This window comes from Bactrocera neohumeralis, chromosome 4 (genome assembly GCF_024586455.1).
Source record: "Bactrocera neohumeralis isolate Rockhampton chromosome 4, APGP_CSIRO_Bneo_wtdbg2-racon-allhic-juicebox.fasta_v2, whole genome shotgun sequence".
NCBI classification, from domain to species: domain Eukaryota; kingdom Metazoa; phylum Arthropoda; class Insecta; order Diptera; family Tephritidae; genus Bactrocera; species Bactrocera neohumeralis.
In genome coordinates this window covers 17,308,744-17,326,660 of record NC_065921.1, presented here as the reverse complement: position 1 = coordinate 17,326,660, position 17,917 = coordinate 17,308,744, and the positions used below count along the sequence as shown (strand labels likewise).

Here is a 17,917-nt window from a genome sequence, read left to right as displayed (position 1 = left end):
TTTCAAAGGGAATTCAAAACAAATTTTAACGGTTATCTACCTTTTCCAAAATTTGTTAACGGAATATTTTTCATGTCCCGTCGTTTCGACAACCCTGCTTCAAAGAACTGTGAAACTTGTTAGTATTCCCACTCAAATAACTTTTTATTCACAAACACGCACACACACTCAGTGCGCCTACACTACACTCTCTCTCTCTCAACCACTCTCTCACTACCAACGCACACAAGCACAACTGCAAATGAAAATGATAGGAAATTCCAGAGTCCACAATGCAACTGAGCGCGCTGGAAATGCAATTAACAGAGAGAACGCCACGCGTAGCAAAGCATAGAACATGATAAAGAGCGAGAATGTGTGAGTGCGAACAAATGGCGAGCGGCTCCGGCAGTGGCGGCCATCGGAAATTCTGGTATAACGCAGTCAGCAGTAGTTGAACGCGTTGAGTGCTTGCGACATTTAGACGTGGTGCGGTCGTAACGAGAAATTGTGCGCGGAACAAACGCACCGAGTAATAATAATAAAATAGCTAACACAAGACTACCGAGCAGAAAAATTGTAGAAAAGGTAAAAAACGTACAAAGCGAATAGAGCTGCAAAACGTGTGTGAAGTAAGCGTACTTATTTAGTAAAAAGAATATTGTGGCGAATAGCGTTTAATTTATATTAAAAAATATATAACGCAGCGCATGTGTATATGTATGTAATTGCCGAATTACGCGAAAAACGAAAGGCATACTATCTGTAATAAACGAAGTGTGGAGTGCGCGGCGGAGCATCATTTGTGCGTGTGAGCAAATTTGTGTGTTGGCGTAGCGGCAGCAGCAGTCAATGTAGGCGCCGTCGCCGCAATATATTTATGTATATACACTGCGTAAATTCAATAATAGTCAATTTTTTTTACCGTCTGTGGCTTCTCTACCATTTTCATCCAGTGCCAGTGTCTTTTCATACAGTTTTAGTTCGGCGTTTTTGTGTTTTTTGCAATTCAGCTGGTGAGACCAAGTGTGCGAGTTGCCAGCTTGGTTTGATAAATGGCTAAATAAATCTCGTTTGAGCGCAAAGTGTTGTTGTATTGGAAAGTAAAAGAGATAATAATAGAAAAAAAGAATTAACTGTGTTTGGTGCTATAAATTTGTTGGCCAAGTTTTTTTGTTGGCTAAAGCTAAAATGCCGGTGATTAGCGCGCGCCTATGCGACAAGACAGTGCAACAAATCAGTGGAATTTTACTTGTTTGTGAATGAACGAGCGCCTACCGCCTAGTGCATTGCTTTAGCTCGCGCATTTCGGCATACTCATTTGCATGGCTTGAGTGCAACGAAACGCCAACGCGCTCAGCATTTGTAACGCCGTACGCCTCCACAGCGTCGTAATAAATCTATATATACAATATATTTAAAGAAAAAAGTGTAACAGCGCGTCTGCAAGTGCTCCACTGTAGGCGGTAAATCGTACGGGTCGTTTTTTCGGTCGGGTGCCAACAACATTGCCATTGTAAAGTGCAGTCATATGCAATGTCTCAAAATGGCTGCATACAAAAAGAAAAGTGTTGTTCGAAGTTTAATTTTGCCATGAAGCAGCAGCAGCGCTAGCAATGGAAATTAATTAATTAATAAATATGCTCAATTGTCGAGTGTATGCGTGCGTGCGTCGCGTTGTGTTGCGTTATTCATGTCAATTTATTGTATTTTATTTCTTTGTTTAAGCGCATTCGTGTGTGTTTTCATTTTACATATGTATGTATATATTAAAAGTTTTTTGTTTCTCTGTCTGAGGGGTGTTGTGCGTGCGCGTGTCTATGTCAACTCCGCAGAGGCTGTGTACCTACGTCGATGACGAAATATGCGTATACTGCGCGTTGTCGCATACCGTTGCTTCCCACTCCATACTCTGCCTTTCCTTATGTGTGCGCCCTAACGTAGACCCGTTGCTTATTGGCTTTGTTTTATTATTATATTCAAGTTTTGTTTTTTTTTTCGACATACTCGTGTGTATAATACGGTGTTGTTGTTATAAAAATCGTCGCCTCTGCAAAAATTAATGTTATTATTTTCAACGTTAACACCGCTGTCGCCCTTGCGCTCTTGCGCAGCTTCCGTCGCCGTTGTAGACTACAACTTCATAAGCTAAACAAGCAATTTCCAATTTTTTATTTTCATTTATTTATCATTATTTTTTAATTTAACGCATTTTATACTTTTGGCGCTTTCTCGTTCCCTTTGGCGCATATTTACCCATTTCGGCTAAGCGGCGGTCGCTTGTGTCATCGTAATCATCACCATCAGCATCTTCAAGTTCTCCAACGCGTTTTGTTCTGTTTTATATCAAGTTATATACATATGTATGTACGTATGTATGTATTTACATACGTTCATAGTTGTCTGCTATATTTGCACCCTGCGCTCCGGCGGCCTTAACTTCACTTAGCCGCGTCCACTACAGCGACTAACCACGCCGATAAGTTCGTTGCTTCGTCGATTTTTTTGTTTGTGTTTTCTTACTGAGAAATTTTCAATGTTTTTCTTTTCGACTTCATGGCGGCGGCGGCAGCGCGTACACTTATGTATGTATGTATTTATGCTGGCCACTTTGATGTTTGCCGACCTGTTCCGTCCATGTTTGCCAGCCTTCCTGCTGATGGTTTAATTTTCGTTTATTGGTTTTATTACATTTAATGAAAAGGGGCCACAACACGCAACCTTTCGATACGTTTATGCGGCAAACGCGTAGGCATGGTGTATAAACCGGTAGTCGGTGACTATTTTTTTTATTGGTTGAGTGTGCGAAGTTTCGTACGGTAGTCGGTCGTAAGCAATTTGTTATGGCATAAAAATATTAAATGAACGAAAATAACAAAAAAAAAAAAATCGTAAAAAAAATATTAAAAATATATTATATATAATAGTAAAATTTTAAATTTCGTACGCGCAAAATTAAAATAAGAAATGATAAAATTTTAAAATTTAAAAATTTAAATATGTTGAAAAATTAAAAAAGTTCGCGTGTGTTAAAAAAATTAATTAATTTAAAAATTCAGTGCTTATTGCAAAAAGTGTTTGTGAAAATTCATTTAAATTCCGTTTTGTCTCCCTCAGCTATTCAGTAATATTTTCAGGCGCTGAAAATAAATTTGAAAGCAAATAAATCTCTGGGATTTAATTCCTCTTTTATCACTGCGTTTTTTGTACGTCGTTTGAAAAATATCATAAAATTTATTCCCAAACGTTATCAACGTATCAAGCAAAATTAAAAACAAAACCAGTAACAACCATGTGTAATATCTACAAAAACGCATCGCCAACATCAACTACTTGGATAGCAACGTCATCGGCAACGTCGGGTTCGGAGATGACGGCAGGCAAACGGCGCGCGGCTGGTGGCATTTTAACCAGTCTCACGCCAACACATGTGACCACCAGCGGTAGCAGAAAATTTTTACTTGCCGTCGCGCTGTTTGTCCTGTTGGCCAGCGTTAATGGTGCTACTGATCAGGTGAGTTAGTTAAGGCATTTTCTAAATTAGTTTAGTATATTAAAGTTAATAGCAATAATAGAGTTCAAGCAGGGTTCAAATATATGTATATGTATGTATTTATAACTGATCTAAGTATGTACATACATACATATGTAAGTAAATGAGAACGAAGCCTTTTAATAGGATATCTGGTTACCTTAAACCATCAGTGAGATTACTTGCAGATCTCAAAAATGTTTATGTTTTATTACAACAAAATTATTTTTTTCTCAGACAAATATGCCTACGCTTTATCCAATTATCCATACACTTGTTGTACTTAAGCCTGAGCTACGTTGACCTTTAGTGCCTTCTGCAAATTTTGGGTTTTTAGATTCCAACTTATTTTTGGAGCTTCTTTCACGCCCATAAACCCACGTCTCGCCACCAGTAATGGTGCGTTTTACGAATCTACTGTCCACAGCTATTTTTTCAATATCTTTTGCGACCTCTACTCGACGTAGTTTTGTCACGCTTCACCAAAAATATTAACCATATTGTGTTGAGTCCATCCATAAAATATGTTGAGATCCTGCACTATCTCTCTTATAACGACAGGACGATTTTCAAGCACAGTTTCCTTAAGAAGGAAAGAAGTTTTCCTTGACTACGAGCTTTACTGAATGCTTCGTGTCACTCAAGTACTTGTTTAAATAGACTCCCCAAAACACTTCTACAACATTTTCTACGAGCAGAAGACGTGATCAGACGTGATGAAACAAAAAATTTGAAGCAAAATCATTGTAAATTTTTTTAAATGAAAATCATCAGACAAACTTTTCTTGTTTAATTTTTTAGCTTGAGCGAGTAATTTAAATGACCAGTCCGGTTCAAATTTGATCAGATGGTATTTTTGCAACTAATATGTATGAATTTTATAGCTTTTTTTGAGTCTCACAATATGTTGGTACGCATTTCAGAAGTTAATATGAAGACCTTTTTTTAATGGCTATTATTACCATTTCAAAACCAGTTTGTGGCTTGTAACACTACCTTTTTTTATAGCTGGGTTCTTAAATTATGAAGTATTTACATTGTTTGTACATATTTCCGTGCTCTAAAGAGCATATAAAATATATTTCCAGATATTTACGAACTTATTTTAAAGAGAGTCTTTTATAATCTTCTCCTCCTCACTTTGAAAAAATGTCTTAAATATTTTAAAGTTCTGTTTTGCTAAAACTTACTTCAAGTATGAATCTACAAGTATAAAATATACATACATATATGTATGTATTGGCAAAAAAACAGCATTTTCACATCATTATATAGTCTTCACACGCTTACTCCCGAAAACAGCTGCATCAATTCATCAACACTTCAATAAACGAATATCAAAGCACACATTCGCCACAAAATTATTTTCCAAGAACTGAATGCAAATAATAAATGAACCAAAAACAAATGGTTTAGCAGCGAAAGTTATGCTTATTCTGCAAATCGTCAGCGAGTAGCACCGAGACGTTGCTGAAAGGAGTAAATAATTAAAAGCAAAATTGCAAAATGCTGACAATTACGTGAATGGTTATTAAACGGTTATAAACCGCATTTAAACGGTACTTTGCGATCGGCCTGCATAGACGAACATGTGAATGTGCAAATATCCAAGAAAGCAAAAATTTATATGTGCATATACGCGATGGAAGGCTTGGATGATGGTTAAACCGATGGAAGAACTGTAAATACCTGAAGAGAGCGGTGTGAACAGCTTATGGGCATATGACTATAGCCTCTTGAGCCAGTGAAAACACATTGCTCACACACTACACTTCTCCCGCGCAAGTGTTTGTTTTTGCGCTGACGAATGTCTATCCAACAACTGCATTGCCGATATGTAGGCAGACGTCGGCTCGTTAAACGCAGTAGTTGTCCATGTGCGCAGTCAAAAAAGACATAGGTACTTACATACATACATATAGGAAAAGTAAAAAACCTTGCGAAATCGTCACAATCTTCGCACAATAAGGAAATGCAGTTTCACTTGGCTGCTACAATGTTTGCTGCTGCTGTTGTTGCTGTTGCTACTACAATAGTTCCTTCTACATACAATGTAACCAGTTCGACCATTACAAATGTTGTACTTTGTAGGTGCCGCTATCGTTGTTGTTGTTTCGCTGTTGCTGCGGTGGCTATTTGTTTACTAGTGCTTGTCTGACGGCGGTGCCATTCATTGCAATTGCCTGGCCCATTGTACGGACGTTATTGCCCGCTAGAGCCTCTATTCATCAGACTTTGAATTTATCAGTGGGTCGGTTGTTCAGTTTTGTTGTTGTTTTAATACTTGCAACTACTGGTTTTGCACTGAACGCTTCAAAAAATGGTCACCTACTAGACTCCCAAAGAGACCAGCACCATGAATAGAAGTATGGAAGTGGCATCGAATATTTAAGCGCATTAACCATGCAACACCGTAGTTTCAATACGGTCCTTTATGGGTTATGTGTGTTTTTGTTTGGTATTTGTAGTCTGTGTGCAGTCGTAGTTGTTGTTTGTCATTTCTATTTCATTTGTCTGGTGCCAGCTACTGACAACTGTCACTCCAGCAATTTGACGTTTGATGTATTATGGTTGTTGCAATTGACTGCATTCTTATTGTTGTTGTGTTCATTTTTACCAGCATTCATTGCGAGTCCAATAGTTGTTGCATTGAAAGATTGTTCTGTGGAAAACCCAAAATTTTGTAGATTTTTTTGTGTGGCGGTGGCACAGTTATATGTATGTATTTACAAGTATCAGAGGGTTTCTCCGTTACTTTTGTTGAGAAATGAGAGTTGTTCATTGAAGTGTCTATTTACAACACCAGAGTATGATGTCCGGTGTAACAGGCTTAGTATTTTCTTTAACGTACCACTTAAAGAGTTCCAGACATCGAATACATGTCCTTGTATTAACGGCATGACGAAGGATTACAGTTAAAACTACATATTTTTTTCTTTCTGTTCGGCCTGGAACAAAAATATGGATCCAGTAATAAAACATGTTCTTAAAATAATTCAGTATTGCTCCCAACATGATTTGGTTTAATCAGGTAAAAGCCTATGGTTCAATACCTGCCATTGTTTGCCTGGTTGAGCTGATTTTATGGTCTATAATCTCATTATCATTAACGATAGTCATAGATAAAGTACTTAAATGAGATAAAGCCACTGACACTATCTGATTTTTGAGGTTATATAATTTTAGAATATTTCCGAAAAGTTAAGTTATAGAGTATGTTTCAAGTTAGAATATTTATAAGTTCGGATTTTTTTACTATAAATATATTAATCCAAAAATTGTAAGCAACTTTACAGGATTTGATGATTATAAAAAGCATTTAATTATTAAATTAAATAAAAATTATACTTTTGATGTCTAACTTTGTTAACTGTGAGCAAAAATAGTAAGACTTTTTAATTTAAATTTCGCGCGTAAATCCAATCGTCGAAATATTTTTTTCTAGGTTGGTGTAACTGTCAGTCACATTTATGCTAAATGTCACATCAAAATAATCATTATTGTTTAGTTTAAGATTGTCTTTCTGAAGTACATAAAGTGCTTTCGGCGATTTTTACGATTAGTAGAATTATTTCATAAAGGAGTTAAACTAAATTTTGTGTTCGGAACCAATTTCTGATGCCGAAACGTTCGGAATGTTGAAAAAGGCCTTCAGTGATAATTGTTAGTCGCGAGCAAGTGTTTTTGATTGGTACAAATTATTCAAAGAGGGTAGAGAACGCATTTATGCGAATGTCACGTCAAAATACGGCCGTCATTACATTAAATGATTATCAATTGTCGTCAATGAAACATAAAGGAACTGGTTTTGAGAATCGACGATTAACAATCAAAATCTGACTGGCATCGTTGGAATATCGGAAGGATCGGTGAAAACCTTTTTGAAAGATGATTTGCGAAAAAGCGTCAGCTAAATGTTTAAAAGGCCTTTTACCTACGTGATAATCCTGTTAGTCGACCGGGAAATAGTGATTTTGAATATTGGAGCCAAGGCCGAAAAAACCACGGCAAATCAGGTCAAAAATCAGTTGTATGTCGTTTTTTCGACAAATGAGGTGTGGTGTACTCTGAATTCCTTCCGACCGGACAAACTGCCAACAGGAAATATTACTGGAGGGTTATTGTGTTAAAGTTATTCCGAGACTTTTTGCATGCGTCACATATAAAAGTCTCGAACAAATAAAGAACACAACTTTCACTCCACCAATCTTAGACAATTCTATTAATTTAATATAATATACTTACATATATCCTGTGCAAGGTATAGTAATATTGCCTTAGTTCTGATAAATATTCAAATTTATGCTCATATGGCTACACTGCATTTTCCTTCTGTGCAAAAAACATTGCAAAGGGGAATGCATAATCCGTTAACTTATCAACTTTTTGGCTGACTTCAACAGATTGAGAAAACTCTTAAATTATTATTTTCTATTTAAAAGATATTTTCATTTAATTTTCTTTTTAATTGCTAAATGTAATTTGCGAGCCAATGCACTAAGTTTGCAAGCAATAAATTCCACAAAGACGGAGCCCACACGCGGCAAACATAAATGACTTCACTGACTCAGCCGCAGCCGCAACGGCGACGTCGACGGCAGCCAGCGTCAATAAAAGGCAATCAAGGCAGATACACGTAGGAAGCGGTTATGCTGTCACGCTCTAACCCAGGCGAAGTGAACGGTTAAAAACAGCTATTGGAAACGGATGTGATTTCCATGTTTTGAAAGCGACGGCAGCGGGCGGCAATGCCAACACAAGCGAGGCAGGAAAGAGCAATGTTGCATTCGTCGAGTAATATGCGTTAAACGTTGTTTTTGTTTTTGTATTTTTTTTTGGTTATGGCAAACTGAATGCACATGTTTTGTATACAAATGAAGGCAGTAAGCAGCAGAATTAGAATAGAAAAGCGTTCGAAAGCGAATGAGCGAATAAAAGTGTGCTTGAAGTGTGAACAGAAGTTAACGATATGATGAAGAAGAAGCAGCAGAAGAAGTAAATCCAATCAGCTTGGAAGTATAGCACAAGATAACGTAGCAATTGCTCAACTCCGAGAGAGTGATAGCGTGAGAGTGCCAGGTAGATTTGGAAGGTAACTCAATGGAAGTGCAAGAGAGCAAAATGAAGTAAAATGAGCAACTGAAGTTATTGAAGAGCAATATTTGTAGCTGAAGAAGAGGATGTAAAAGAAGCGTGACAAAAGCGAAGGCGTAAGCGGGGTGTTTATTTGGTGTTGTGTTTGTTGGGTAAAAAGAGCAGAGTGCCTGCTGTAGTTTTAAGGGCGACGAAGTTGTTGACAAAAGATACAAATGAAAATAAAAACTGAAGTTACTGACATCGCGAGAGTGTGTGCCTGTGGCATAGAATAATGAAGAAGTGATATAAAAACGGCAAAGGTCTAAGCTAAATATAAAACCAGAAGAACAGAAGAGAAAATAAAAAACGAAATGAAAACATGAAAAAGAAAATTGTCGAGAGCGCGTTAATGTATGGGCCCGAGCAACTCGCAAAGCCAAGAATACACTCGTAATTATAATACATATGTAGCAGCAGCGTGAAAAAAAAACACGCTAGACGGATTACAACAAACATGCTAGCATTCATAGGTATTCGAGCAAAAAACGTTCGCCTAGGTACAAGAACAGCTAATGACACCAGAGGTGAGGCACCAGTCTTTAGGACGTTAGTAATGGCATGCGTGTGCGTCGACTGCGACGGCAACTGCGGCAGCTACGTACATATAAACAGCGCCAGTGACCGCGCTGCATGTGCAATGCCCACAATGCCGCATATGGTGGTGCAAGGAGGGTAGAGCAGCGTAAAGCAATGTGTCAATACGGCGACACAATGCGCTGTTGCCATATTTCAATTTTTGTGGCTTGTCATCTGCGGTATCAACGTCGGCGTATCCGCTGTATCTGCTGCCTGCTTGCTGTCTAGCGCTCGCTGGCTGCATGGTTAATAGTTTGTTGTTGTAGTTGTTTGTTTGGGTATTTTGCTGTAGTCTGCTCTATGCGTACATGCGTACATTTGAGTTTATGGGTTTTTTCTGCGCAGTTTTAGTGTGTGTGTGCGAGCTGGCCGCCTGCCTTTGGTTCGTGTGTTGTTGTTGCGCGGCGTTTTGGAATTTTCTGTTTTTGTTTATATTTCGCAGCAAGTTTTTTTCTTTTGATTCCATTTTATTTCTGTATTTGTTTACTTCAGTTTGCGTGTATGCGCGCATTTTGACATTTCGCTTCGAGGAAAATTAATAAAAACCAAATTTATGAATCCTTTAGTTTGCGCTGCACCGTGCATTTGTTTGTTTGTATGTATTTCGATATAAATAAAATTTTCTCAAATAATTTTTGGTTTGATATTTCACAGATGCAGTTAAATAATGAGTCAAATGCTAGATTCGTTACATTGTTTTTGTGAATATACCTATGTATGTACATTAGAGCGGGTTGATTTATATGAAGCAAAAAAAAAAATCGGGTATGCGGAAAATGTTCTACGGAATATTCTAAAGAACTTTTCATAAGAGGTTATGGACCTGAAACAGGTTGCGAGCCAGCGATTTTAAAACGAAGTTTAACAAATCTGCATAATCTTTTGTTGTAACAGGCCAATTGAAAATTCCTCAGTCTGACATATGTAGATGGCGCTAGTAGAATTAAATCCATATGATTTTTGGATAATCTTCAAAAGGCGCGTTTGCGGTCATTAATATGTGAATAATATCAATTAGAGTGAAGCTACTTCTGTTTTTGTGAAAAAAAGAAAAAGAATTTCGCGTGTTGAAAAAATATTGCTTTTTGAAGGGAAAAACACAAGAAGCAAAAGCTTGTCTTGATGACGAGTTTCCGGAAATCAATTAACAAAGAATGGAAGCTAAGTTAAGAGTGAAATGCGCAACGAAGACGGTGAACGCAGTAGGTATGAAAAAGCTCTGTGCAAAGTGGGTGCTGAGCGAGTTAACTATTGATCAAAAACTACGACGAGTTGATGATTCGGAGCAGTGTTTGGATTTGTCCAAGCGTAATAAATCCGAGGTTTTGTGTCGATCTGTGACAATGGATGGAACATGGCTCTATCATTTCACTCCAAAGTCCAATCGAGAGTCATTCGTATGGACTGCAGGTAATGAACTCGCTCGAAAGCTTAAAAAATGCAAGAATATGGCGTCTGCATTTTGGGATGCGCATGAAATAATTTCTTTGGCAAACTTCAAAGAGAAAAAGAAGGATAATCGACAACGACTATTATATAGCGCTATAAAAAGACGACATCGACCAAAAATGGCCACATTTGAAGAGAAAGAAAGTGCTGCTTCACCAAGACAATGCACCATGTCACAAATCAGTGAAAACAATTCTCTAGATCTGGCTCTCAGCGACAATTTCTTGTTCTCAGATCTTAAAATAATGCTCGTTGGGAAGAAATTTTCGTCGAATGAAGAGGTGATCGCAGATACTGAGACCTATTTTGAAATGGACAAATCGTACTACAAAGATGGTATTGAAAAACTGGAAGGTCGCTATAATCGGTGTATCACCATTCAAGGAAACTATGTGGAATTAAAAACAAGAAAAAACGTTAACTTCGGCTGCACCGAAGCTAATATACTCTTCACAGGTGCATTTCTTTTAGTAACTATGTGTTCAGTTTATATGAAAGCTATATGCTATAGTAATCCGATCTGAACAATTTTTTCGGAGTTTATATTGTTGCCTTAGAAAATAATCTATACCAAATTTCATGAATATACCTTGTCAAATGCAAAAGCTTTCCATACAAGAACTTGATTCCAATCGTTCAGTTTGTATGGCAGCTATATGCTATAGTTAACCGATCTGAACAGATTCTTCGGATATTACATAGTTGCTTTAGAAAATAATCTATATCAAATTTCGTGAATATATCTTGTGAAATGTGAAAGCTTTCCATATAAGAACTTGGTTCCGATCGTTCAGTTTGTATGGCAGCTATATGTTATAGTGGTCCGATATCGGTAGTTCCGACAAATGAGCAGCTTCTTGAAGAGAAAATGACGTTTGCAAAATTTCAAAACGATATCTTCAAAACTGAGGGACTAGTTCGTATATATGTATACAGACAGACGCACCGCACCAATCGGTCAAGTTTTGAGAATACAATTGCGTTTCCTGCACCGCACAAGGATTTGACACACCCTACTAGCGACAATTTTGTTTGTTGACGAAGCCATTAAGCCAGAATTGTGCCTCCTGTAAGAAGATGATTTTTAGATGAACAGTACCTATCGAAGAATGTAAAGTTGCGTAGTAATCTTGGACAATTTCCATGCGTTGTACCGCCGTGAAACGTGATATAATGAAATGGCAAACCTTACTGAATACTCTGGCCGGTATTGGCTATTGGTAGACGATGTAACGGGGTTTTCATTAGCTACGCTACAAAAGTGGATCGATAGCGACAGCAAACGAACCATATTTTTTCCTGCTCTTTTAATATTTCTCTTCAGTAAGGTTTGCTATTTCATTATGGAAAGATATACGATCCAACAACGACTATCGAAATTTGGAGTCAGTGGCCTCAACTATGTCCAATTTATGGTCGTCATAATCGTTCTGTCAGATCAACAATTGAGCGCCTATTTCAAAAATTGGCATCCACAGGCACAGTATAAAAAAATGACCCAAGAACTGAAGCCGCTTGATCACCAGAATCTTCGTATGTTCGTGAATTGGGCTGAGCAACAACTTGAAAATGATCCGGAATTTCATCGAAAAATCATCTTCAGCGATGCGCAAAATATGCCGAAAAAGTTACCGTTGCGGTTTATGAACCGGCAGCGTCATTGGACCCTACTTCTTCCGTGATGATCAAGACCGGCACGTTACTGGGAATGGGAATCGCTACCGCTCAATGATAACCGAATATTTTTGGCCCGAACAGTCAATCGGCCGCCTCGGATTTGACGCCGTTGGACTATTTCTAGTGTGGCTGTGAATTTCATTGATATCTCAAACCTCTCATTGAAAAATCCGTTATTTGATCAAATTTGACTTGGACTATAAAAAACTACTTTTTCACGTATTGAATGTATTAAACAAGTCTTTATTAGCGCCTTTAAATGAGACTGGAACTAAAGCGACAATAACTATTGGTAATAAAATACGTGGGTAGATATTTTTTGTCAGTCCGGCTCAAATTTGTTCAGCTTAGTATAGCAAGGTTCTTGCTCTGCATGTCACCTTATCTATTGCCGAGACTGCTGTGGCTTTCTTTATACAGTTAATCTCCGTTTAATTACATGCTTCAAAGGGCACGATAATAAATATTTAGACATAAATTATGTTATATAGTATATAATACCTACGCGTGCATATCTAGTCGATAAAACAACAGAGAAACATACATACATATCAATATCAATCAATGACTTTTCTTTCTTTCTTCTGCCATTTTCTTCTACTTAAGCATGTACATATGTATGTAACCTCAAAGAAACCGTTGAGATATGAGATTACAACGCTGATAATCGAAAAATCGAAAATGACATCTTTTGATCAAACATGGAAATTGTATAAATTGATTTCAATTAGCTATTAGACATAGAACACACACACACTCTCCCATAAGACTTCTTTCTAAAGTTTTCTTTTATATTTACAAACCTACATATAAACCGATATATCATAGCAGCCTTAGCATGTGGACAAACAAACAGAAGACAAAAGCCGATGAGCTGGCCAAGTTGACGGACACACTACTGGGAGTCGCTTTTGAGGCGCTGATTGGGCGGCAATAACGGAAAGAGTAGAATAAAAGTCAAAAACACAGCGCTAGCGAGGCGCCGAGGGACCCACACACATACATACATACATACGTATGAGTGAGAGCATAAATAAGAAGATGCCCACATGGTGTTGTATACATATACACATAAACATACAAGTATAGTGTGTATATTAATAGGGATTTGTACCCGAACACGATTGTGTGGGTTTTTATATCCGATGCTTGCAACAGATTAGATGCGGCCAGGTTCTACACAAATATACACAATCTGTAGCTTTGTTGCTTTGCAATCACATTTTCTTGTTTATATTTTAAGCCTTTTTTATTTTGCTTGTCTCCATTTCTACTCTTCCAACGTTTGTTTTTTCCCATTGCTACTTTTTTTTCGTTTCTTCATTAATGACATGTAAACAAATGCGTTTGTTTAGTGCCAAAGACCCGAGCAATTTGAGTGGGCGGCGGCGAACTTAAGCCGTTGGCTGCCATGCTACAGCACCACAGGGGAATACCCATCCGCACAACAACAAGGCAATGACACGACTCGAGTAGCGTTGAGTTGAAAGTGAGTCGAGTCGAGTGAAGCCACACTAGAAAGGCGTCGAATATCAAGCAGCGGGCGACAGGCGCTGGACTCACAATTACATACGTATCATATATATACAAGTATGAGTATGAGGGCATGTGAGTGTGGGTCGTGCAGCACGGCCGTTTGGCTAACTGGCAGCTGAGTTGGCTAATGTGGCATGTGCATTAAGAAGGCTAACTTGGAGAGACCATGCAACTTTTATGTTTTGATTTTCACTTCTTTGTACCGTTTTTATAAGCAATTGCTTAAGTACATATACATACATACATACAACTGCAACTAAAATTTGCCTCATGTTTGGGTCACCCAATCGTTCATGCAGCATTACTCACTCTTTGCAATTAACACATCACTTCATAAATAAAAAAAAAAAATATTAAAAAAATCCCATAAAATATGCATTTTAAGTGCAATTCAAATATGTTTATTATATTTTCAACGTGTCGCCACTAGATTATGCTTAAATCGAAAAATGTCAACTCTCTGTCATTTCCGGTTTGCTGTGTGACATTTGACATTCACATTCAGAGAATCGCCTTTGTATGCACACACACATGCTGCATACATACAAACATACGTGTGACATTTAAACCCGACTTTGGTTAAAAGAGTGAGAGCGTGCCACACGCGTTTAAAAACATGTGTGGCTTGTGAAAAAGTCATTAAAAATACTGAGAAGCAATTAAAATGTTGACAGCCGGCACAAATAGATTGAAAATGTGCGTTTTTGTGTGCATAAATAAATCGGCTGGGCGAGATACACTTGCGAACAAACAGAATTATCGAGCCTGTCTAATTAAGTGTCTTCTTTTTGCATTTTCTTCTTCTTATGCGATAATATTAGTTAGCATAAGTCAAGCGCCTGACAGTTTCGAGTGACCGGAAGTTTTTTTGTGTCGAAAATCTAGTAACAGAACTCGTTTCTAGGATTTTTGAAATTTACCTGCAAGTGAGTTTTGAAATCAGTGCTCATTGGTTTGCTCTCTCGTTCCAAAACCGTCTGTTCTATGTTATTGGAGTGGAACCGAATTTTAACGAGGTCTGTACTTTCAACTCAGCTGCATTCCTCAAAATTAGTTGGGGAATGTTTTATGCTGATAACAATTGCATATTTAGGTTTTCAAGCACTCATAGTCTGATCGTACGAAAATAGGGTCTGCGTAACTGGAAAGGATTTAAATTTTTATCCAGCAAATATTGTCAACGTGGTAGCATAAATAGTCATGTATTTCGGTTGACTTTTTAGTTAATAGTCAAAAAAGAAAAATTGTATTAATTAAATTTAAAATAAGTTAAGTAAAGTTAATTTAAGTTACACTTAAGTCACTTAAGATACGTGAAGCCAGCTTAAGTTACGTTAAGTCGACATAAGTTAAGTTATGGTATTTTAAGTTACGTTGAATCATTTGCAGAATTAATAAAATCTAAGGCTAGTTAAATAAGGTTAAGTTAACTTAAGTTAGGTTACGCTTAAGTCACTTGAGTTACGTTAAATCTGCTTAAGTCTGCTTTAGTTATATCGAATGGTCTTAAGTTACGTTATTGATATTCTAAGTTAAGTATTGCCAAGTTGAGTTAACTGAAGTTAATTTAATTTGAGCTAAGTCTAGCTAAGTTTGCTTCAGTTATGTTAAATGGTCTTAAGTTACGTTAAGTCAGCTTTCGTTATATTAAATTGTCTTACGCAAAGTTAAGTCGACATATGTAAGTTAAGTTAAGGTATTTTAAGTTAAGTTGAATCAGTTGCAGAATTAATAAAATCTAAGATTAGTTAAATAAAGTAAAGTTACGCTAAGTCGGCTTAAGTTGCGGTACTTAAAGCACACTTAAGTCAATTCAAGTTAAGTTGCATTAAGTTTACTTAAGTTAAGTTAAGTCAAGTTAAGTTAACTTGAGTTAATTTTCGCTAAAGTCACTTAAGTTGCACTAAGTTAGCTTAAGCTATGTTAAATAATCTTAGATTACTTTATAGACATTTTAAGTTAAGCCAATTGAAGGAAGTTAAGTTATGATATTTTAAGTTAAGTTGAATTATTTGCAGAATTAAAAAAATTGAATATCAGTTAAATAAAGTTAAGTTACGTTAAGTTGGCTTAAGTTAAGGTATATTTAGTTGGCTTAGTTACTGTACTTCAAGTTCACTTAAATTACCGTCAGTCAATTCTACTTAATTTGCGCTAAGTACACTTAAGTTACGTTATGTCAACTTAAGTTAAGTTATGTTAGTTTAAGTTAAGTTGAGTCATTTGAAGAAAAATAATATTAATTTAAAATAACATAAGTTAAGTAAAGTTAATTAACTTTAAGTTACCTTAACTTAAGTTCAGTTAAGTCAGCTTAAGTTGTGTTAAACGACCTTAAGTTATGTTAATTTATGGCAATTTAACTTAAGTCGAGTCCTTTGAAGTTACGTTTCAGTTAATTATTTTCACTTAAAGTGAACCCTAAAACCAATTTAATATTTTCCAACTTCATTCAAGCAGCCAAATGCCGTAGAAAACATATTTAATTTATATTAAAATTCCTTATTTCAAAATGAGTTCACTATACACAATGTGTGTAACCACATAAGTGTGTGTGCCTGCGCGTGTATATGTAATAATTACAAATATTAATCCTTTGCTCATGCAAGCTCAGCCCTTTTGTTTACAAATGTTTATCGTGCCGAAATAAATCTCATTGGCAAGCAGTCGCGCCAACACACGGCTCGCTTTCAGCGCGTACCGCCAACACCAGCAAACACACTAACATAAATACATATATACATACATGACTTTATATGAGACAATGGTCGCGTTATATTAGAAAGTTATTTCGTTGGGATGTCAGATGACGATTGCCAAAGTTAGCGAGTTCAAGTTGGCATATACACATACATATATAAGTACGTATGTGTGTGCTACTATCAACTACAAACATAATGAATACACACGCCATTAGCCTTTAACCCTTTTGCTGAAACCTCAACTTAATTGTGAATAATTTAGGGAAATGCGCATTGTGTTACCCGCTTCAACCCCTACCTCGTGCGCCGGCTGTGTGTGCCACTATTCGCCGCTGCTTCATTATACCTTTGCCACTTAGTTTGCCCGCGCCCCTGTGTGTGTGTGTGTGGCCGCTGGCAGCAATTTGGCGCTGTCTACTTAAGCTACCGGGTGGATTGTTGCCAATTTAAGCCGCTTACGTTTGCACCAAACTCAGCTTACAAACACATGTAAACACATGCACACACACACAATCGCATGCAAAGATTGGCGTATACAATTTGGCAATGGAGCCAACCATATTCGTAAGCAATTCGAAACGCCGCGACATGCCACACGTCGCACACCGCGCTCATAGCGAAGCGCTGCGCTGCTGGTGCCGGGTGTGGCTTTGCAGGTCCAAATGCAAGCGGCGAAGAGGATATCGAATTCATTTCGCACACCCACCAAAATTGCGGTAGCGACTTGCGACGAGTGTTGCGTTGCGGCGGCAAAGCGAGGGGGCGGAGTTGAGGGCAGCAGTTTTGTAAATCATTAAAGTTGAATGCCATTAAGAACGTAAAAAGTGTACATATGCATAGATACACTATTATATACATATGTATATGTATGTGTCCGAATTGCATGCGAATAACGGTTGCATTCGCTGCGATGGGGCTTCAGTGCGAAATGTTGCCTCAGTTGCGGAGTTACACTTTAGCTTATTGCTGGATTTGTCAAATGTATCATGCATTCGCTTTAACTATACATACATATGCATACATATATATATACATTATATATATTACATGTACATATAAATAAATAGTGTTATGCAACCTTTTAAAATAGCTAACTTGAAATAAAAGTCTCTAAGTACGAAAAGTACACCTTTGACATTTTCGTCTTTATTTACCACTTTCTTTTGACTTTGTGGGCGAAATGAATATCAGCGCTCTTGTAAAACTAAACCTAAATAAATGAAAGGGTATTTAAATTTGTGTAGTAGTTGTATTTTATACCCAGCGCGAGTTTGGTAATATTTTCATTTAAAATTTTGCTCCTGGAAAGTAAATTTTATGAAGGAAAAAC

At 37.2% G+C, this 17,917-nt stretch overlaps 1 protein-coding gene across 6 annotated transcripts in view; it reads left to right on the top strand.

Annotated features, from left to right (window-relative positions):
- The first annotated feature begins 421 nt into the window (after positions 1-421).
- LOC126756811 (syndecan) overlaps positions 422-17,917 on the top strand; it is a 487,360-nt gene continuing 469,864 nt past the window's right edge. For 2 of the 6 annotated variants that reach the window (XM_050470214.1, XM_050470211.1), the window contains exons 1-2: positions 422-567; positions 3,097-3,493. In XM_050470214.1, the coding sequence (XP_050326171.1) occupies positions 3,272-3,493 (222 nt within the window). In that variant the 5' untranslated portion in view covers positions 422-567; positions 3,097-3,271. Of the gene's footprint in view, positions 612-3,096; positions 3,494-17,917 lie in introns of all 6 variants that reach the window. The other 4 variants (XM_050470216.1, XM_050470215.1, XM_050470213.1 and 1 more) reach the window with 3 other exon arrangements.